This window comes from Piliocolobus tephrosceles, chromosome 13 (genome assembly GCF_002776525.5).
Source record: "Piliocolobus tephrosceles isolate RC106 chromosome 13, ASM277652v3, whole genome shotgun sequence".
NCBI classification, from domain to species: domain Eukaryota; kingdom Metazoa; phylum Chordata; class Mammalia; order Primates; family Cercopithecidae; genus Piliocolobus; species Piliocolobus tephrosceles.
In genome coordinates this window covers 92,947,943-92,970,791 of record NC_045446.1, presented here as the reverse complement: position 1 = coordinate 92,970,791, position 22,849 = coordinate 92,947,943, and the positions used below count along the sequence as shown (strand labels likewise).

The following is a 22,849-nucleotide window of genomic DNA, read 5'->3' as shown; positions in this document are numbered from 1 at the left end:
AGGTAGCAAGGCAATTAATATGCCCCTTTGTGAGAGTAATTGGGGTGATGAAGAGCTAACTTTTGGGAATGGAGGTTTGCCAGTAGCAGTAGGTACTGACCAGACAAGAGAATGAAGAGGCAGATGGATGTGAATGGTCTACATGACCCAGAAATTGCCATCCCTTTGATATCACTGACAAGCATAGATTATGAACCCTAGTTACTATTCATATAATTCTCTTAAATGCAGATAGCATACATAGAGTCATATATTGCTTATTGACAGGAATACATTGTGAGAAATGTGTCGTTAGGCAGTTTCATCATTGTGTGAACATCATAGAGTGTACTTATACAAACCTGGATGATGTTGCTTACTACATGCCTAGGCTATATGGTATAGTCTATAGATCCTAGGCTACAAACCTGTACAGCATGGTACTGTACTGAATACTGTAGGCGATTTTAACACAATTGTATTTGTGTATCTCAACGTACCTACATAGAAAAGGCACAGTAAAAATACAGTATTATAATCTTAAGGGACTATCATCGCATATGCACATCTTGACCAAAATGTTGTTACGTGGTGCATGACTATTTCTCCCTCCAGACTGGCAGCTCCATGATTGCAGGAGTCATGTCTGCCTTTTATATTCTTAGGCCTAGTAAAGCTCCTGGTTGAAGTGATGATTAAATGTTTTTTGAGTAGATAGACTAAATGAATACTACACATAGATCCAGCCTTTTGTCTTTTTTTTTCAGAGTATTTTATGGGTGTCAATAGGCTCCTATTCAGTTACTGCATTCAGCTCAATGTCCAGGATTTCCAGGTATAGTGGGGTCCTCCTTTGTTCGAAAGTGATTCCTTATGGTCCAATGTCCTATGAACTAAGAGGCAATAATCTATTTCCCACTCTCGCCCAATACATAATGGTGAAGAAGGGACACAATTATCACAATAAAAAAATTCCTATTTAAAAAAGAACAGAAGATGAGATGTGCAGTGGTCTTTGGTCTATAGCAATGTTGGTAGCCTGCAAGACAGGCATTATGAAATTCCCTACACTTTGATCAGGCCCTGATTCTACTCTCCGGAAGGACACACCTTTAATATCATCCTCTGAGATCTTTCTTTCCATCCTTTAGGTTTTATTCCATTTCTTTGGTCCTCCTTGGGAAAATGGGCTGTTTAGCTTTTGCAGCTCACTTCTTGAAGAAATAAGCTTGGCTCTCTCTAATAGTTTTGTCATTATCATTTATTTTGTGGTTTGTTTTGCACATTTTATATAAATTTTATTTAGGAAGAATATTCATAAAAATATCCATTTTAAGTGTACAATTCAATGAATTTTGACAAGTATATATACTATTACTTCAATCAAGACATAGAATGTTCCTCACCCAAAAAGTTCCCTTGTGTTTCTTTGCAGTCAGTCTTCCTCGACTCACTCTATCTCTGTCCCCAAGTGTCACTGATATGTCATTGCTATAAATAAGTTTTACATGCTCTAGAATTTCATCAAATATCCAGCTAGCAGTAACATCTCCAATTGCCACAGATGTTATAATATTGTTTAAACTGTTTGTGTGAATCAAGTTCAAATAAGAACTGCACACTGAAAATGACTGACATATCCTCTGAATCTCTTTTAATTTTCTTCTCTCTCCTCTCATCCTAATAATTTGTTGCAGAATTTGGGTCATTTGTCCTGTAGACTTTTCTGACATCTAGAAATTGCTGATTGCATTGGGTATTTAACATGTTCCTCTGTCCTGTACTTTTTGCAGATGGTAGTTCTATTTAGAGACTTTATCTGATTCTGTTTTGATTTTTTTTGGCCTCATGCGTTTTTAAATGCGTTGAAGGATCATATACTTTGACATTCTTTCGGTTTTAAGTAACAGAGAACTGAACTAAATATGCAAAATAGTGAAATTTGTTGGTTCACATAACTGAAAATTCCAGGGCATATCATGGATTTTGGGCTCATATCATATAATCACATTCTGGTTTTTCTATTTTTCTGCTTGCTACTGCTGTCTTCTGAGTTTTGGCTTCATTCTCCATACCTTCTCTGGTTCAAATCCATAGGAAATAAAATTGCTTCCTGGTGGTTTCATTTTGTGTCATTGGCACTCATTGGCCTAGCCTGAGTATGCGTCCATCCTGAACTAATTAATAACACTAAGGAAATATGATGAACTAATTAATAACACTAAGGAAATATGATATTCGGATTGGCCAGATTAGGGTGCCATTGTGAAGGTAGTTTCACAGGAACCACTTCAACTGTTACTCAGACTTTTAGTCTTCTCCCATCACAGTTGGTTTGCAGAGATAAATTTTTTTTACCAACAGAATTACTAACGAATTTCTACTATGTCTTTACATACAATAACCATTATTTAAAAACAGTATTTCCACCTAAGTGCAGGTGAATAGATTACAGTGTGTTTTGGTCAGTAAGGTCTAGGGGGAGGCTCCTTAGAACTGTCCCCCAATTTCTCCCTACTAAGTAGCGGTCATCTACTGTCTGCTTCGGAGAGCTGAGCTCTGTGGAAATAATGGTAGATCTAAGTTTCAATACAGGACAAAGTGATAAGCAAAGGTAGGGAAAAGGGAGAAGGGGGAGTGCGAGGCTGATCACAGGCCCATAAAGAAAACACACCAAGACAGAGGGTGACAATGCATTTAAGGGGTGGGGACACTTAAGGTGAGGTTATCGTGTGGAAGAGCTCAGAAGTGGAACTTGGTCTACTTTACCAGGTTATTTTTAACGTCAACTGCAAAGTATTAGTAGTTTCATTTTTTGGCGGCGACTGCCAGTATCAGAGCGCGGTAGAAGCTCCATGAGAAAGGTCAGGATACTCTGGACAGAATACAGAATTCCGCGGGCAGCCGCACTTGCGAGGATCAGACAGCTTCCCCCTGCCTGGCCTACCTACGAGTGCCAGAGGCAACCGGAATCACGCCCCTTCCCGGGACCGGCTCCGCGATCGCGTCACTTCCGGGCCTCAGTGATTCGCCTCCGGGTTAGGCTGAGCCTTCTGCTTTCTGTGACTGGTGGAGCTGCCGCGCCGTCCGCGTTATCTCCTCCCGGTGAGAACGAACCGCAGTGTCCACCGGCGAGGAGCCAGCCCTGTCCCGGTCAGAGAAAGACGACGAGGATACCTGGGAGCGGGCGTCGGCCGGGCTGGGCCGCGCCGGTGCGGGCTGGCGACTCTGCTCCTCCGCTTGCTGCTGTCTGTGGGAACTGGGTGCCAGCGCTGAGGAGCTTCCAGCGGACAGGGACCCCCTTCCCCGGCTCCCCTGCCCACCCTGCCGGGGAGGGCGGAAGATGCCGGTGAAGAAGAAGAGAAAATCCCCTGGGGTGGCAGCCGCAGTAGCGGAAGACGGAGGCCTCAAAAAGTGTAAAATCTCCAGGTACCATCTCCCCCCACCCTTCAAGCTTCCCTCCTCCCTCCTTTGCTGGACAACTGGAGGAAAAGGAGTCGGGCCCGGCCTGCCGGGCTGGGGCTGGAGACAGGTGAGGCCCCTTTGATCGAGCTAGGCTAGGTGCCGAACACCGCGAGTCTCCGCGCCCGACCCGACCTCGTGTTCGAGTGTATGCACGCTGGCGTTTATGGAGAGACTAGAAGAGCCGCCCACGTTAAGAGTCTACGTGCCCCGCAGGGTGGGGAACAGATGCATATGTAAATTGCGCTCCCCCCCACCCCCACCCCCACCCCACAACCGACCCTCAATCCCCTACTCCCGTATCGCTCCTCTGCCTTTTTCTAGGCTTAGAAGTGAGTGCAGATCCGCGGAAGGGTCACTTCTAGAATTTCTTTGTAGAGTGTGAAGAAAGCAGCACATAAGGAATCTTGACAGCTGTCTTGGGAATGGTAGAAAGGAAAACTTGTATGCTGTAATTGGCCTCCATATTTAGTATTTGGAGTGGCCTAACCCGGAAGGTCCCAGCAGGAGGCCTTTTAAATTGCAGGAGCCCCATTTTCTGGAAGTATAGTGCCTCACCTATGCCAAGTGCCTGTGTGCAGAGTTGGAAAGGCTCTGCATGCTTTTTGTCTTCTAGCATTCAGGACGCTGTTAGCTCTCAGCATTAATTAAATAATTTGTGAGCTCTTGTACTCTGTCCTATTGGTAAGAAAGAAGACAAGGCAGAACTATATAGTAGTAGTTCTTTGATCACTTTGTAGCATATCCTGGAGGCATCACAGCAAAATTATATGCTACAAAAAAATAACTGCAATTTTGGTGTGAGAAGTGGGTTTTTTTTTTTCTTTGTGACAGTCTTCCACTGTCGCCCAGGCTGGAGTGCAGTGGCGCGATCTCCGCTCACTGCAACCTCCGCTTCCCGGGTTCAAGCGATACTCCTGCCTCAGCCTCCTAAGTAGCTGGGATTACAGGTGTCCACCACCACGCCCTGCTAATTTTTTGTATTTTTAGTAGAGACGGGGTTTCACTGTGTTGGCCAGGCTGGTCTTGAACTCCTGACCTCGCGATCCGCCCGCCTCGGCTTCCCAAAGTGCTGGGATTACAGGCGTGAGCCACCTCGCCCGACTAAGAAATGCTTTTTTAAAAAATACCCATATTAGCTGCCTTTTCATCAATGGTTGGCACTTGATATGACAACTTCAGGTGCTACTATTAAAAGAAGACAGTAGCCAGGATTATAAGAAGGAAATAATGCTAGAGCTTTCCTTAAAGAGAGATCTGCTTAAACTGTGAGGTAGATGACTTATCTAGTCATCTTCTTTTTTGTAATTGGTCGACTTTTTTCCCTCATTACTCTTACTGTGTTTTGGTAAAGGGGTCTAAGGAGTGTTTCTTGGGCTATTAATGTGAAAGATGATACACTTTTCTTATACCTCTTGTTAGCCAACATTAGAATTTGACATGGGTTACTTTAGTCGCTCATATTTTTATAAGATATAGGCAAATTATTAATTCATTTTTGTATTACTCTATCTCATGGCCATCTTAAGTATATAATGTATTAAAATTATTTAAGTTAAGTACATTAAGATTGCTGAGCAGGTAGTATTATTAGAACTCAGGTGATACTTTATCAATTTAAATTTTTAAATATGATACTCTTACTTTACATTACTTAATTACAGAGGTTCTAGCATTTCTATAACATTGTAGGATAATTTGAGTTCCTTGAAAAAAGTTTCTCTGAAGGTCATTAAATTCTAGAGGCCATTTTGAACTTACCAAATTTTAGTTATTTTATGAAAAAGAGGAAATGATTTTATGAAAAAAATGAAACAGAATGAACAGAAGCTAAGATTAAATACCCTGTCCCAATTATTTGGACTATTGTTAACTTTTAGGGTTTTTTGGTTGTGTTTTTTTAAATCTGTGAAATTTAATATACCCTTAGTCATCATTTATCTTTAAAAATCTAGGCTTAGGTGATAAAACAACTCTTAATATAACATTTTATTTTGAAATATTGATTCATTAAGTATCAAAATATACTTCGTGTTTGTTTTCAATATTTCTCTATTACACACAAATAGAATTTCTATACAAATCAATAGAATCACAATAAATATACTTTTCCAACTACTAGGTTGAACTTCTTTGTAGTCTTTTAAAATGTGGGGAAATAACTTATTGATAAATTTGGATTTTGATACTGAGTAAAGAGGTGTTCGGGTTTTGTAAGCCGATAATTCTTATGTATAGACTACTGTTTCAAGTTGCAATTACTTAACAATTTCAGTTTTTTTCCAGTAATGCCAACCGAAGAAAAAAAAAACCTTTGTTTAATGTGAATTGAAGTAGTTAATTTTGAACTTAGTTTTTCTCTAAGAGTTGAGATGTGATAAAAATCTTAGGCATCTGTGTGTTTTCTAAGCTATTGCAGATCCCAACCCCCTGCTAGACTAATAAGTGGAGAGGAACATTTTTCAAGCAAGAAGTGCCTGGCTTGGTTTTATGAATATGCAGGTAATGAAATTAATGTTAAGAAGATACCAGTCATATGCTTCAAAAGTTTATTTGACTCATTCATTTAACAAATTATCTGTTACAGGCCTGCTGTATGTTAGTGCTGTGAACTGGGATGGGGGTCGGGACTGATGATTGTGGGTAGGCTAAAAATTTGTTGCCAATGTAGGCTGATATTTCTTTAAATATATATTCAGTATATATTTACTGAGAGGGAAGAAACTCTTTTACTGTTAATAAAATGTGTAAACAAACATTCACTTATTTACATCCATTGGCTAAAGTAGTATTCTGGAAAATAAAAGGTACATAATAAAACATGTTTGTACTTGATATTGTGGAAAACACAAAGTACATAATAGAACATTTCTATTCAATATTCTTTTTTTGAAATTTTTCTGAACTAACATTTTCTGAAACTTTTGGGGAGACATAGTAAAAGATTTATACCCCTCAGTTATAATTGTACAACACATTTACCTTTTAATAATTATCGTTTAGCCATCCACTTCTACTAGAGATGCAATAGTAAGAAAATAAATAGACTGATATTAATACAGTGTGATAAATACTATATTCAGAAGATACACTGTTAGAGTTCATAGGAGGAATATATAACCCAGCTTTTAAAGTGTCATGGGAGTTTTCTAGAGGAGCTAACTTAACCTCAGTTAAATCCTGTAACTGGTGGATGAAGAGCCCTAGGCTCAGGTGGGGTTGTGTTTTAGAGGCAAAAGTCAAAGCCAGCTAGAGATGAGGCTGAAGAGTTAAGCAAATGTATGCACAAGAACACTTACACTATCTCATAAGCATATATGAAATTTTTTTCCCCTTAGAATAGTTTTGGTTTTTTTGTAGTTACTGATTTTAAAGCTTTTCTTTTTCTTTTCCCTGTTTCCCCTTTCATTTTTTTTTACCTGTTTCACTTTTTTTTTCTCCTTTTAATCACCATCATTCTCAAAATGTTTGTTTAAAATAGAAGTGTATATGTAGCTATTGCCTTATATTTAGTGCTCATCCACATTAAGATCTAAAGTGGTATACTTTGAACTTGAGGTATAAGTTTAGGCTAATTGTATGGAATGTGAGACTATTTTGAAAGAGGGGCAGTAACTTCACTGTTGGGATCAGCTGAGTGATCCCAAAGTACAATTTTAAAATTGTTTAGTGACAGAACAGATTCTTTCTAGACCAGAAATAAATGCTATTACTGGCATCCCAAGACAACCACTAACCCAATTTAAATGAAGGGAATTCATTTCTTACTGACCTCCATTTAAAATGTTGACCCATTATCCCAAATGCCAGTTTTACTGGTATGCATGATATAGAATCAAAAGGTCATTCATCTTATTTCATTTATAAAGGTTAGTAGATACAACAGAAATAGAAAATATTTTCCTCAACTGGGAACTTTCTGGGTAACATAAGATTCTAATTAAACATCTGTTTACTATATTAGCATTTTTAATAGCCAACATAATAATTGCATTATTCAGGAATTGTCCTAGGTATATGATTTTTTTCTTGTGACTGTTCTGTTAAATAGGTAGTATTATCACCACCTCCCCACTACGACTTTATTTTTTGAGACAGGGTCTCACTCTGTCGCCCATGCTGGAGTGCAGTGCTGCCATCATGACTGCAGCCTTGCGCTCTTGGGCTCAGGCCGTCCTCCCACCTCAGCCTTCCTAGTAGGTGGGATTATAGGCATGTGCCACCACGCCCAGCTAATTTTTTAAATTTTTTGTAGAAATGGGGTTTCACCATGTGGCCCAGACTGGTCTCGAACTTCTGGGCGCAAGTGATCTACCTACCTCAGCTTCCCAAAGTGGTGGGATTACAGGCATGAGCTGCTGTGCTTGGCCATACCCTCATTTTATAGATGAGAAAACTGAGACTTAGATTCATTTGCCCAAGATCATATAGTGACAAGAGCCAGGATTCAAACCCCGGTCCTTCTGATTCTAAAGTCCATGCTTTTAACTACTACGCTTTTATGTATTTTGTATTTAAATTTTATAATGTTTATAATTATATATAGTTATAAACATTTTGTTATAATAGACATCATTTTGTGTTTATTTTTTATTTAAGCTAATTTTCACTTTTGCAAAGAAAATATTGGTACTCTTGGTTAACTTCTGTCATCCATTCAATAAATATTGAGCACTTGTTTTGAATCAGGCACTGTGCTGAGTGCTGGATATATAGGTGCTGAGCAAATCAGACAAGATCCCTGCCTTTGGGGGACTTGCCTTCTGGTGAGGAAGACAGTCTGTAAACAGGTATGTAGGCAAGATAAGTACAGATTGTGGGGAGTTATAAGGATAATAAATATGGTGAGGTTCAGGAATAGAGAATAAAGAAGGGTTAGATGGACTTTCAGAGTGATTAGGGAAGGCCTCTCTGTGGAGACCACTTTGTGCAGAGACCTGTTTAGGGAGGAACTATGTTTTTTTGGCCAAATAAACAGTAACTGTTCTGTCTTGACATGGGTATGTTCTTATTAAAATGAAGGCAATAATTTTGCCTACTGAGAATGATACATGTAAAGCCCTTAGCACAATACCTGGTAGTCAGAACTCAAATGTTAGTTGTTATTATTATTAAAACAGTAATAGCATTACACCATCAGATTTACTGGTTGTGTTTTTCACAATGTTCCAAAATTAACTACTCTTATGTAGCTCATGTTGAAGGTACTGTGTCACTGAACATTTTTTTTCCCCTAAGCATCTGTTATGGCTGGCATAGTATTAGGCCTTGCAGATATAGCTGGGAACATTTCTTTATGGTTATGAAGAAATCAGGAAATTGATGGTGTTTTTCTTTTACTTTTGAAAATATCACTAAACTTTTTACTATGGTATTATATCATGTGTGATAAGGCCGTTGGTTTTGTTCTTTCACAAGACCTCATTCTTGAGTGATATTTAAATTAATGATTCAGTAATATACTGACTTATGGTAATTAAAAACATGGAAAGTGAAAGGGCAGTTTTAAGATCTCATAGAGTCAAAAAATAAGTTTGGAATTGCATAGTCCTAATATAGTACCTAGCTGGTGGAGTAGCGTGAACTCCTAGTATGAACAAAATCATTTCTGTAGCTTCTTCAATTGAGTGGAAACCTAATTGTCCCAAAGAGTTAATTAAATTTAGCTCCAGAGGTTTTACCCAGAGAGTAGTTTTATTAGAAAGATTGGAAGCAATGTTAGTGGAAGGATTAACATTTTGCAGTCCGGGGAAAGCACCTTAGTTACAGACCTTGCTTTCGACTTAGATATGTTACTATTTACATCACGTTGGCAAAGGCAGTTAACATTTACAGACCTTATCTAAGTTATAAGTTATTCTATCTCTATGTCATCTCATTTGACTTGATTCTAACCAAATTTTAATTAGTAATCACCAAGTAATCCTCCAGTTTCTAGGGGGGCTATATTGATATTTCTTTTTCTTTCTTTTTTTTTTTTTTGAGATGGCGTCTCACTCTGTCACTATGCTAGAGTGCAGTGGCACAATCTTGGCTCACTGCAACCTCTGCCACCTGGGTTAAGCGATTCTCCTGCCTCAGCCTCCTGAGTAGCTTGGATTACAGACGCCTGCCACCACGTCTGGCTAATTTTTGTCGTTTTAGTAGAGATGGGGTTTCACCATCTTGGCCAGGCTGGTCTTGAAATCCTGACCTCGTAATCCATCCACCTTGGCCTCCCAAAGTGATGAGATTACAGGCGTGAGCCACCGCTCCTGGCTTATACTGATATTTCTTGACACCTCTTCAGCTTTCTCTTTGAATCTGTAATGGCAACTTTGAAAGCAAGTATGTTTTCTTGATGCTTTAGAAAAATTTACAATATATTCACATCATGGCTTTTTAAAAAACCATTTGTCTTTTCCCTTAATTTTTAATTTTTTTGTTTTTTTTGAGACAGGGTCTTGCTCTCTCTCAGGCTAGAGTACAATGGCGTGATCATGGCTCACTGCAGCCTCAAACTCCTGGGCTCAAGCAATCCTCCCACCTCAGTCTCCTGGGTAGCTGGGACCACAGACTGGCACCACCATACACGGCTATTTTTTTTTTTTCCCTGGAGATGGGGTCTCCCTATGTTGTCCAGGTTTGTCTGGAACTCCTGAGCTCAAGTGATACTCCCACCTCGGCCTCCCAAAGTGCTAAGATTACAGGCATGAGCCACCACACCTGGGCCTCTTAAATTTTTAAATCTGATTTTTGTTTTCTTTCAATCACATATAAGAATGCATACTCAGTTATGCATTTTTAACACCTTTATTATATATATGCCTTTTAAATTATAAAATTAACACATTCTCATTTAAACAATTCTCCAAATATATAAAGGAAGAAAAAGCACCCTATAATCACCCCCTTCACCTTTTAACACATGAGTGCATTGTTAGTACTTACTTAAACCTAATAACATTTACCATGTTACACAAAAAAATTAAAAAGGATTTTGGCTTCAGACCATGTATTAATGCCATCTTAGCAGCTTGGATCTCAGGCAGCAAGAATGTATTGACTTTATGTTGTGCTAGTAACCTAAAGATGGTGCTATCAAATCTACCTGAGCAGCCTTGGTCTAGTCCATGGTTTATAAAGCTGGAGGATTTTCCTTTAAAAAGAAAAATAGAGACTTCTCTTGACCATTAAGAATAATATCTCAAGATTATATTTTCAAAATCCCATAGCAGTAAACACATTTCTCATATTATTACAAAATTTGTTTTAGTCTTATCCAGTCATAAAAGAGACTAGTGATGATGTAATTACTGTATTTTGGGAATCTGATAACATTTTGAAAAAATGATAATTGATATATTGATTTATTAGTGTTGCTAAGGGTATAAAATAAGGAACAAGTTAAATACCAGTAATTAATTTTTGGACAAATGATAGACATTAGCTAATTGAAAGATTAAACTTTTGTTTCTACATTCAGGTGATAATTAATGCTTGCTGTCTATTTTAGAACCAAGATGATAAGGAAAATAGCTCTTTCTGGAAATGGAGTGTAGTAATTTCCATAATTCATTATTTCCAAAATACGTTTGTCTTTTTCAATAATTAAATTATATTGGAGTATATTTCAAAAGGGTAATAAATGGCCTATTTTATAAGTAAACATTAAACCCTTCTGATTACTGTATTGAACTTTGTGTTGGTTCTGATATTCCAATAGATTAAGAAGCTCCAGCTGCCTTATGTTTTTTCATATTCATACATTGTCAAAAATTTTATTCGGAGTAAGCACTCAGTAAATTTTTTTTTTTTTTTTTTTTTGTTGAGACGGAGTCTTGCTCTGTTGCCCAGGCTGGAGTGCAGTGGTCGGATCTCAGCTCACTACAACCTCCGCCTCCCGGGTTCACGCCATTCTCCTGCCTCAGCCTCCCGAGTAGCTGGGACCACAGGCGCCCGCCCACCACCTCGCCCGGCTAATTTTTTGTATTTTTTTTTTAGTAGAGACGGGGTTTCACTGTGTTAGCCAGGATGGTCTCGATCTCCTGACCTCGTGATCCACCCGTCTCGGCCTCCCAAAGTGCTGGGATTACAGGCGTGAGCCACCGCGCCCGGCCTAAATTTTTTTTTTTTAAATGAATCGGTTTGAGTTTTTGTACTAACTCATGATTGGTACTAATGGAGTATTTCTTTGCTGCTTTTTAAATTTTCTTAATTTCATATTGTAATGTGTTCAAGGGATACTTCGCAAATTTTACATTTTAAATCCCGTAGCAAATATTTATACTTATCAAAGCTATGCCAAAATTCAGATTTAATTATTTGCAAAATATTGTGTGTTCATGGGTACTTTTAGCGTGATGGTTTATGTTTCACGTTGATATTATAACAAAATAATGTAAATTATTTTTGTTTTTGTAGGTCCTGATGAAGTTGTAGGGCCAGAAGGAATGGAAAAATTCTGTGAAGACATTGGTGTTGAACCTGAAAATGTATGTTTTATTTCTAAGTAGAATGGAATATAAGTGGGATATAGCATATTCATAAATGTATAAAAATTGAGACACTTTAATTTTGTATGAAGATTTTATTTCTTCATGTTTAATATTGTAAATTTGCATTTAGGGCATTTTTAATCAGTTTAAGTTGGGCAAATGTGTTCTTTCTTGATACAAATGTTATATGTAATAGAATAAGAGATTCTACCTTCAGAAACTGTTAGAACTTTTTACTTTTAAGAAATTGGCACATCTCAATTTCTTTATATATAGTTAATAATTCCAGAGGTTATACTCTAATAGTTGAAGGATGGAAGTAGTTGTGTAAAAATGCTCTCCATGATAAATATAGACATGATTATCTCTATGCTGACTTTTCCCCTATCCTTTATGTTCTGTTCTTTCCAGATTATTATGTTAGTTTTAGCGTGGAAATTGGAGGCTGAAAGCATGGGATTTTTTACCAAGGAAGAATGGTTAAAGGGAATGACTTCATTACAGTAAGAAATTTTTTTAAAAAACAAATTTGATGGCCTATTTGAAGATCTTAATTGATATTTTGTGCTTCATAATTTTCAGGAGTAAGGTCTCACCTTAAATCAAATCTGTTTGATCTATAACAATTAGTTTGGGGATTGAAAAAATTAAATTGTGGTCTTGACAAATGAATAGGTACCCCATGTTTTATATTCTCTAAGAAAGAACCTTAGTACAGTCCTATAAAAATTGCTTGATTCTCTTCAAGAGTCACTTAAAAGTTCATGATCAAAGATCTACTTATTTACAGGTTGTTTAAGTGTAAGGTTTTCCCTCTCTGAATACAGAATACTACTATCTAAGTATGTTTATTGGGCAGCTCTAAGCTCTAGGGCCTCCTCTCCCTTCTTCGTTTTTATATTTGACTTTAAAAATTTGAAGGTAGAGTTACATAACAGTTTTATGCCTTCTTTATTGCCAAGTGAATTTCATAAAGGACAAAAGTAGAAATGTCGTAACCGCTCCCATGCACTCTTTACCCATTTTATAGTCCTACACTTTCAGTTTAGGATCCTGCCTTTCAACGTTTTCATAAGTTGCAGAATTGCACCTTGTAAAAATAATTTGGTTTTGGCTTTTCTAAATGAAGTGTGCTTAATTTCAGAATCAGTAATTTTGTGTTAACTGTGTAGTATCATGTTTGTAGTGTTTCTGCAGAGTATTAGTTATCAACATTCTAAAATAGAGGAAGCATTAATTTATAACATTTTTGAGGCAAAAACTGGGGCTTAATTAGCTGTGTGGTTTCCTATTGTGATTATGCTTTCATTAACACATGTAATTATTTTTTGCCTGGCCTTAAATTTTTTTTAAAGTATTTGTTTATGAGGCACTAAAATTTTTAAATTTGAATTTTCAGTGCCTAATGGTTTATAATTCTCTTTTTTAACTGACATTAACATGGTGACACATAGATACTTTATATATTTATTATTGGGTAAAAGCCTTTGCTTATGTGAACCGAATCATAATTTCTTGAATGGAATGTAAAATCAACCCTCCCACTTCCATTTTTTTAATAGTCTGAGACCCAGAGAGGTTAAGAAAATATTAGTCTCAGTTCCTTAGTAGTAGTGCTTAGTTAGAACCTAGAATTCAAATTTTCTGATTACCTATCTATAATCCTGTATTCCTATTATATTGTTACTTTCTATATAAATCAGCATTCCTTATAAAATAGAGGACCATTATTTTTAAATTATAGCATTTGCTACCAGGACTGAATTCTTCCATACATTTAGGTGTCATAATATGCCCAGTTAAATACATTGATTCTGAAATTCTTTGGATTATTTCTTACCATTTAATTAGCTTTTTAGAGAAAGATTAAATAAAATATACAAAGCAATATGAAAAGAATATAGGCTTTGTACAACTCAGTGTGTTTTATTAAAATGTATGTTGTAATATGGCTTATTATAAGACTTTTTTTGTCATTATAAGTGCATTTTGGACTACTCATCCTCCTCCTCCTCTTTGGATACTGCTCTTTGAAGTATCTCAGCTAACAGGTGGCTGTATATTTTTAAACCTAAAATTTTGTTACTTATGTTTTTGCGTAAGTTGATGCAACATAAAAAGTCTTTTTATAACAAAAATGTGTAAGCACAAAGCATTTCTAATATATACTTCTGAATAATTAACATCATATGGTTTTGGGTACAAGAACAGAAACTGAGTAGCCCATGAGCAAGTTTTTTTTTGAGATGGAGTCTCGCTCTGTCACCAGGCTGGAGTACAGTGGCGTGATCTCGGCTCACTGCAGCCTCCGCTTCCTGGGTTCAAGCGATTCTCCTGCCTCATCTTCCCAAGTAGCTGGGACTACAGGCATGTGCCACCACGTGTGGCTCAGTTTTTGTATTCTAAGTAGAGACAGGGTTTCACTGTGTTAGCCAAGATGGTCTCAATCTCCTGACCTCGTGATCTACCTGCCTCAGCCTCCCAAAATCCTGGGATTATAGGTGTGAGCCACCGTGCCCGGCCAAGCATGGTTTTTATTAGCACACCTTTCCTGTAGGAAGGTCACAGGGTATACAAAATAAAAGAATTATTCAGCACTTAAACTTGTCCCAGAAGTTTCTCTTTCACTCATTTATTATTCCTTGCCCATTTGCCTGGAATAATATACTGTAGAGCCTTGAAGCTACTGAGGAATGCTTGAAGTGAGCATTCTTGACCTGGAAAATTGTTAGTTTTTTCCCTCATGATCTGCGTTACCATGTGAAATACAAAGTGTTCTTCCTCAACTGGCCAAGTCTTATTACTCTTTGAATTTTCTTATAAAAAACTTGCTATGAATACAACAGTTTGAAATTTAAACAAAGGAAGACAAAAAATCTCTATGTCTTTAGAAATTATTCATTGCTTAGTATACTTGATGTTCTATATAATAAACATAATCTGAAAATATAAAACTTTAGTATCAGTTCCCTTTGATATTTTTCATACTAAAAGTATGAATTTCACCTGGGCATCTAATGATCTCTTAAATCATCTTAAGATAGTCATGAATTGTTTCAATTAATTAATTTTAACCCATAAAACTCTTTATAACTATGTTGGTCTGTTAAAAAATAGTCTGGTAGTTTAAAACATACACTGTGTTAAAGGATAGTAGACTATAACAGTCATGATTAGTTATCTATATTGTGTAATGCTTTATAGTTTGCAGACTACTTTGTTAACATTCGTTCGTTTTCTATTCATATAGGCTTTCTATAACTGAATTGGCTTTCCTTTTGGGTGAAAGAATTTGTGGGTATATGAACTTGGATTTAACTGGCCTAGACTAGCCATTTTGTAAGTTTCAAGGGATGAAATTGCCATATGCTTTTCACATGCATTCTTCCATGTAGTTTTCATCTTTAATAATGGCCAAATTTCCTTGCAAATCTAAGGTGTTTTTTTTTTTTTTTTTTTTTTTTTTTTGAGACAGGGTCTGGCTCTGTTACCCAGACTGGAGAGCAGTGGCACAATCACGGCTCACTGCAGCCTAATCTCCTGGGCTCAAGTAATCCTCCCACTTCAGTCTCCCAAGTAATTGGGACCACAGGCACATTCCACCACACCTGGCTAATTTTTTTGTTTGTTTGTTTGTTTTAGAGACAAGGTCTCGCTATGTTGCCCAGACTGGTCTCAAACTCCTGGGCTCAAGTGATCCTCCAGCGTTGGCCTCCCAAAGTGTTGCAATTGCAGGCATATGCCACTGTACCCAGTATTAATTTTAATTTAATTTTGTAGATATTTATATTAGAAACCTATATTATTTAAGGCACAGTATCACTTACTGGTGATCACAGCGAGACATAAGATGCAGCTTTTGTCCTTTAGTTATATTCTACCAGGTCAGGGAAAACATTACAATACTATAACCCAGCCAACGTTTTTGGCACCAGGGACCAGTTTCGTGGAAGACAGTTTTTCCACGGATGGGACGGGGGCGAAGGGAGGATGGCTTCAGGATGAAACTGTTCCACCTCAGATTATCAGGCATTAAATTCTCATAAGGCGCATGCAACCTAGATTCCTTGTGTGCACAGTTCACTTTAGGGTTCACACTCCTATGAGAATCTAATGCTGCTGCTGTTCTGACAGGAGGTGGATATGCTTGCTCGCCCGCCTGCCGCTCGCCTCCTGCTGTGCAGCCTGGTTCCTAACAGGCCACAGACTGGTACTTATGCTCAGCCCAGAGACTGGGCACTTCGCTGTAACTATAAACCAAGGAGAATGTGACAAGTGCTAGAGTGGAAATACAAGATACTATGAAAGCACAGATGAGTAAGGTTAATTTCAGCTGAGTAGGTAGGTAAATCTTTGTAGGTGTGACCTATGAACTAGAACATGAAGAATGATTAGGATTTTGTTCATTGAGGATACAGGAAAATGTTTCAGAAGAGGGAAATTGTGAGCAGAACTTTGAGGAAGGAAAGCATATGTTTGAAGGAGGTAGTTTGATTTCTTAGAATTGTAAAGTACATAAAAAATTGCCAGGATAGGTTTTGAATTCTAATATTTTGAGTGATGGCTTCACTGTGGAGTGCTTTAGCTAATATGTTGAAAGAGTTTAAATCTAATTACAGATATTGGGAAACCTTCAGAGATTTTAAAGCACAGGAATTATAAAAGATTTGGGGGATCATTTTCAATGAGCAATTGTTTTTAATATTTTAAAGTCATAGTCTCTTTTGAGAGTCTTATGAGTACTATGGACCTCGTTCCCATTAAGAGGCACATGTACTGCTAGACACAAAAATTTGATATGCTCTCAGGAGGTTATGGAATTTCTCTTCCTTCATCTATAGATACGAGGTTCCAAGGATACTTGGTGAGTTTTCGTTCTGGCATAGTGTACTAGAGTGGAGGTCTTTTCTCATATCTGCTAGCCGAAAGTCTGATGTTGGAGCAGGGGTGAAATACTATGCCAGTGGAGAAAACTGAACACAGACCTTTGAACAGGACTGTACTTGATTATGATAATGAAAAAAAGACAAGACAAGAGCATCTGAAAACAGTGGTAGTAATTAAGCTGCCTGCCAGTAGGCTGCAGTTTGTAAATCTAGTCTCTGTATTGAGCCCCGGACTTTTAAGTTTAAAGGGCATGGCGTGGCTTGACCATCTGAGAGAGAGGGGAATAGGGAACATTTATACGATTTTTTTTTGGTGGGGGTGGAAGAGGGGAGTAAATGAAATGCCATCATGTGTGTGGTGTGACTGTCATTCATTGAGCATTTGGGGTCCAACTACTAATTGCCATTAGCATCCTTCCCCTCTGTTCTCTCTTACAGGTCATTGTGACAATTTCAAAATGCCCCTCTGCACATTTTCAAATACCTATAGAAGTAGATGGTATTTTCTGGTTGAGAGAGCTTATTTAGAGGAAGTTCTAAATCCAGGCCTTTGTGACACAATTCTTCATGTTACACATCAGTGTGTCACAGCAGTCACTGGGACTTATGGATTAGGAAGAGAGCCTCACTTACATCTAATACATACATGATGAGACTTTCTTCTCACTTTAAAGGTCTTGAATGAAACACAAGTTCAAAAGCCTCCCTTTGTAATCAGATGCTTTGCAATACCAGGAAATTAATTTCCGGGTCCTAATGTTGAAATTAAAACCCATTTCTTCTCTTTCTAACCACAGTGGCCTTGGAGAATGGTGTATCATATTGTGCCAGTGTTCCCTAAACTCTGTGTGGTTTTATTTGGTTGTTATTCGGAAAACTATCTCTTGCTTTCGATAGTACGCTAGTTAAATATGCATTTCTTTTTATTTCAGAGGAAATATACTTTTTTCTAAACTTCTCAATTTCTGAGGTATTGATGTTAGTATTTTGGAGCTAGATTCAATATAAAAATTGTACAGCTGTTAGTAACTGCTTTGGTATGTTGCTTTTGCCAGATGTGTTCACAGTCTTTATGATACTGAAAATAAATATGGAGGTTTCTACTCTTACTCTTTTTTTTTTTTTTTTTTTTTTGAGGTGGAGTCTTGCTCAGTCACCCAGGCTGGAGTGCAGTGGCACGATCTCGGCTCACTGCAAGCTCCGCCTCCCGGGTTCACACCATTCTCCTGCTTCAGCCTCCCTATTAGCTGGGACTGCAGGCACCTGGCACCACGCCCAGCTATTTTTTTTTGTATTTTTAGTAGAGACGGGGGTTTCACCATGTTAGCTAGGATGGTCTTGATCTGCTGACCTCGTGATCCACCTGCCTCGGCCTCCCAAAGTGCTGGGATTACAGACGTGAGCCACAACGCCCGGCCTATTCATTTTTTACTTTTTAAAAAAGTCTGTCAGATTCTTTCTCTGCTCAAGATTTACAATAGACCATTAGGAATGGTATGACATAGTTTCTGCTAAGGTGTGTAGTGTAGGTGATTTTTAATCTATTTGCCTCAAAAGAAGTATATCAAGGACTGTGCTAAGCATTTAACACATGGATTCTCATTTAATCTTTATGGTTGTCCTATGAAATTATTATTGTTACCATTTTAAAAATCAGATAACGGAGGCTGAAAAAGGTTAAGTAACTTGCCATATAGTTGTCCTATTAAATTATTGTTGTTGTAATTTTAAAAACAAGGAAACAGGCTGAAAAAGGTTTAGTAACTTGCTGAAAGCTACGTGGCCAGAAATGGAGAAGCTAGAATTTTAACCAATTTGTTTGACTTGAAAATTTGTTTCTCCCTTCTCTTTATTTTTAAGCTTATTGAAATTACATGAGATTGTAACTTTGTGATCCTGTGAAATATAAAATATTTGGAAAATATTATAATTTGTTGGATTCTTATCTCCTTGGTGACTTCTCAGTCACTATGTGCTTTGTGATTTTGTTTGATCTACCATTTACCACTAAGTTTCTCCCAGATAGGAATTTTGAAACATGATATAATTAAATAAATAAATCACCTACCCTGTGGTTTATTTTTGGTAGTCACACTTTTATCTAACAAATATTTTTGGAGTGCTATATGTCAGGCCCTGTGTTATGCTATGACAGTGATTTTTAAAATCTGGTGGTAAGGAAAGAAAGAACTTTGAATGTTAGGAGGCATCTTTTATCTTCTTTGTCCTCTTAAGACTTAAGTCTAAAGTCTGTTAAGATTCTGCGTGAGATTTTGTATGAAAGATGTGACTCATACTACTTTTTTAAAAATATGTAAAACATTACTTTAGAAAAACCTTGAAGATATAGAAGATGAGGCCCTACTTAAGTCTTGGTGGAAAAGGGAGTACATGTAACTAGATACTTAAAATGTAGGACCCTCTGAACATTTTCAAGTGATGGTTTGGAGCTCTTGAAGACTTCATCTCCATATTTTCAAACATTATAGTGGCCTGTAATCTGAGAAATTTGTTTTGCATATCCCCATGGTAGAAGTCAGCTTTCATTAAAGCATTATTTTTCACATAATGAATAATTTTTGCACTAACAGAAACCACTTGGTGAAATAGTAGGTAATGGAATTTCTAATAAGTAAAAATGATTTTTTCTTGTTTCCTCATCAAGCATATTCTGCATTCATTCATATATAAGGAATTCCGGTTAACTTATCCAAATTTTGATTTCCATTTCTGGCAATATGGCTCCTGAATGTGTGGAGAAACCATTTCTCATGTAAAATACTTAAATGCTGGATAACATATAAAAAACATCTTGGCTGGGCGTGGTGGCTCACACCTGTAATCCCAGCATGTTGGGAGGCTGAGGCGGGCAGATCATGAGGTCAGGAGTTTGAAACCAGCCTTGCTGACATGGTGAAACCTTGTCTCTACTAAAAATACAAAAATTAGCTGGGCATGGTGGCATGCGCCTATCGTCCCCAGCTACTCGGGAGGCTGAGGCAGAAGAATCACTTGAACCTGGGAGGCGTAGGTTGCAGTGAGCCGAGAGCATGCCACTGCACTCCAGCCTGGGCGACAGAGTGAGACTCCATCTCAAAACAAAACAACTTTTTAAAAGTATACTTGGACTTGCCTATAAGGAAAATAATCAGAAGCCAGAAATGGTGAGTGATGGTGATTACATAGAGATCTATGGAGCTGACATTTACCCTGAAGAAACCTACCTATTCCTAGTCGCATAGGGTCTGGCTGTTGACGTGTCATCCATGTTGAGAACAGGGTATACATTTCAAGCAAGACCTTAATAGGATGGGAATCAGATCAAAAACATTGATGACAAACTTATGCAATAACTGGAGATTTGATGACCTGGGCTTGGTTTTACATACAATTAGAGGTAAAGGTCTTCTACCAGAGAGAATTCCTAGTCCTCCATCTTCTGTCTTGCAGATTTGGGGCTGGAATTCACTGTATGACCCATGCCAAAAATGTATTTTAGAATAAGACTCCCCTGTTTGTAATGGAATGTAAAGAAATTTGTAAAATTTCGTCTGTAGAGAAATTTTACACAAACCTCAATTTTTGCAGAAAAAAGTTCCACGATCACTAGTTTATAATCAGAAATCACTAAATATATTGAGAAATCAATCTTAAAAAATGAACTTGAGAATCAGACCCTTTAAGATTAATGTATGAATTATCACAATTTCCACATAACTCTATAGTTACAGAAAAGAGAATGGTCTTAGATATCAGACTCCAAATAATTAAATTTCTGAAAGTGAAAAACAGTAGATTAAATACTTAGTGGCTGGGCACAGTGGCTTACACCTGTAATCCCAGCACTTTGGGAGGCCAAGACGGGCCAATCACGAGGTCAAGAGATTGAGATCATCCTGGCCACATGGTGAAACCCTGTCTCTACTAAAAATAGAAAAATTGGTGGTAGTGCACACCCGTAGTCCTAGCTACTTGGGAGGCTAAGGCAGGAGAATCGCTTGAACCGGGGAGGTGGAGGTTGTGGTGAGCTGAGATCACACCCCTGCACTCCAGCCTGGGGACAGAGCAAGACTCTGTCTCAAAACAAACAAACAAAAACTCAGCAGATGAGATAAAAGATAGATGTAGTTGATATGTAAGGATGAGTGATCTGCAATATCTAAGGAAATTAGTGCAGAAAGGTAGAAGGGGATTGTGAAAGAGATGCTAGCAGACATGGAAGATAACTTTTTTTACCGTTGAATTTTCAGAGTTCGCTGATACTAGTCTTTTGTTGAATGTGTGTTTTGCAAACATTTTCTTACATTCTATAACTTCTTTCATTCCTGTAACAAGCTCTTTTGCAGAGCAAAAGTTTTTGATGATGTCCAGTTTATTAATTTTTCCTTTTATGGAGTGTACTTTTCTTTGAGAGTCTCACTGTGTTGCACAGGTTGGAATGCAGTGCTGTGATCTTGGCTCACTTCAGCCTTCAGCTCCTGGGTTCAAGCGATCTTCTCACATCAGCCTCCCTAGTATCCACACATGTGCTATCATACCTGGCTAATTTTTCTATTTTTTAGTAGTGACAGCGTTTCACCATGTTGGCCAGACTGGTCTGGAACTCCTGACCTTAAGTTATCTGCCCGCCTGAGTCTCCAGAAATGTTGGGATTACAGACATGAGCCCCTGGCTCAGTTTTGATGTACTTTTGATTGTACTTTTGATGTCAAGTCTAAGAATTATTGGCCTAGCCTTATATCCTGAGAATTTTCTCATATATTTTTCTAGAAGGCTTGCATTATTAAATTTTACATTTAAGTCAGTGGTGCATTTTGAATTAATTTCTGTAAAAGGTATGTAAATGTTGTACATATTTGTGTACATTTATTTCTGGGTTTTCTTTTCCACTGATGTGTCTTAACCTTCTGCCAGTACCACACAGTCTGGATTACTGTGACTAAATAGTAAGTCTTGAAATCAGACAGACTGATGGCATCCTTTTTCAAAATTGTTTTAGGTATTCTAGTGTATTTGCTTTTCCATATAAATTTTAGAATAATCTTCTCTTTATAAAAATATCTTGCTGAGATTTTGGTTAAACAGCATATAAATTTGGGGAGAATTGACGTTTTTACTATTTTGAGTCTTTGAATACTCTAATATTCCTGATATTGGTAATTTTTGTCTTCTCTCTTTTTTTGTCAGTCTTGCTTTGAATACTGGAAGATAGATAATGTCTCTTCATTTTTTTAGGTATTTGATTATTTTAATCAGTTTTGTGTAGTTTTCAGAATATAAGTCCTGTACATCTTTTGTTAGAATTACACCTAAGTATTTTATTTTTACTTCAACCTGTTGTAAATGGTATTTTACATTTTAGTGTCCACATATTCATTACTAATATATAGAAATACAGTTGATTTTTGTATGTTATCTTGTATCCTGTGACCTTGCTGAACTCACCTATTAATTCTAAGATGTTTTATGTATAGACCTTGGATTTTCTACATAGTCATGTCATCTGGAAATAGGGACAGTTTCTCTTTTCTGATCTATATATCTTTTCTTTTTTTTTAATTATACTTTCAGTTCTAGGGTACATGTGCACAACGTGCAGGTTTGTTACATATGTATACATGTGCCATGTTGGTGTGCTGCACCCGTTAACTTATCATTCACATTAGGTATATCTCCTAATGCTATCCCTCCCCGCTCCCCCCACCCCACGACATGCCCTGGTGTGTGATGTTCCCCACTGTGTCCAAGTGTTCTCATTGTTCAGTTCCCACCTGTGAGTGAGAAAATGCAGTGTTTGGTTTTCTGTCCTTGTGATAGTTTGCTCAGAATAATGGCTTCTAGATTCATCCATGTCCCTACAAAGGACATGAACTCATCCTTTTTTATAACTGCATAGTGTTCCATGGTGTATATGTGCCACTTTTCTTAATGCAGTCTATCATTGATGGACATTTGTGTATTTTGTGTGTATACAAAGATTTGGTTGGTTCCAAGTCTTTGCTATTGTGAATAGTGCCGCAGTAAACTTATGTGTGCATGTGTCTT

General features: G+C 37.5%; 1 protein-coding gene across 4 annotated transcripts in view; it reads left to right on the top strand.

The window, feature by feature from the left end:
* The first annotated feature begins 2,979 nt into the window (after positions 1 to 2,979).
* Positions 2,980 to 22,849, top strand: part of DCUN1D5 (defective in cullin neddylation 1 domain containing 5) — a 30,668-nt gene continuing 10,798 nt past the window's right edge. Inside the window, exons 1-4 of one of the 4 annotated variants that reach the window (XM_023208135.2) lie at positions 2,980 to 3,408; positions 5,852 to 5,943; positions 11,845 to 11,915; positions 12,330 to 12,421. In XM_023208135.2, coding sequence (XP_023063903.1) covers positions 3,323 to 3,408; positions 5,852 to 5,943; positions 11,845 to 11,915; positions 12,330 to 12,421 — 341 coding nt within the window. In that variant the 5' untranslated portion in view covers positions 2,980 to 3,322. Of the gene's footprint in view, positions 3,512 to 5,851; positions 5,944 to 11,844; positions 11,916 to 12,329; positions 12,422 to 22,849 lie in introns of all 4 variants that reach the window. The other 3 variants (XM_026452115.1, XM_026452125.2, XM_026452120.2) reach the window with 3 other exon arrangements.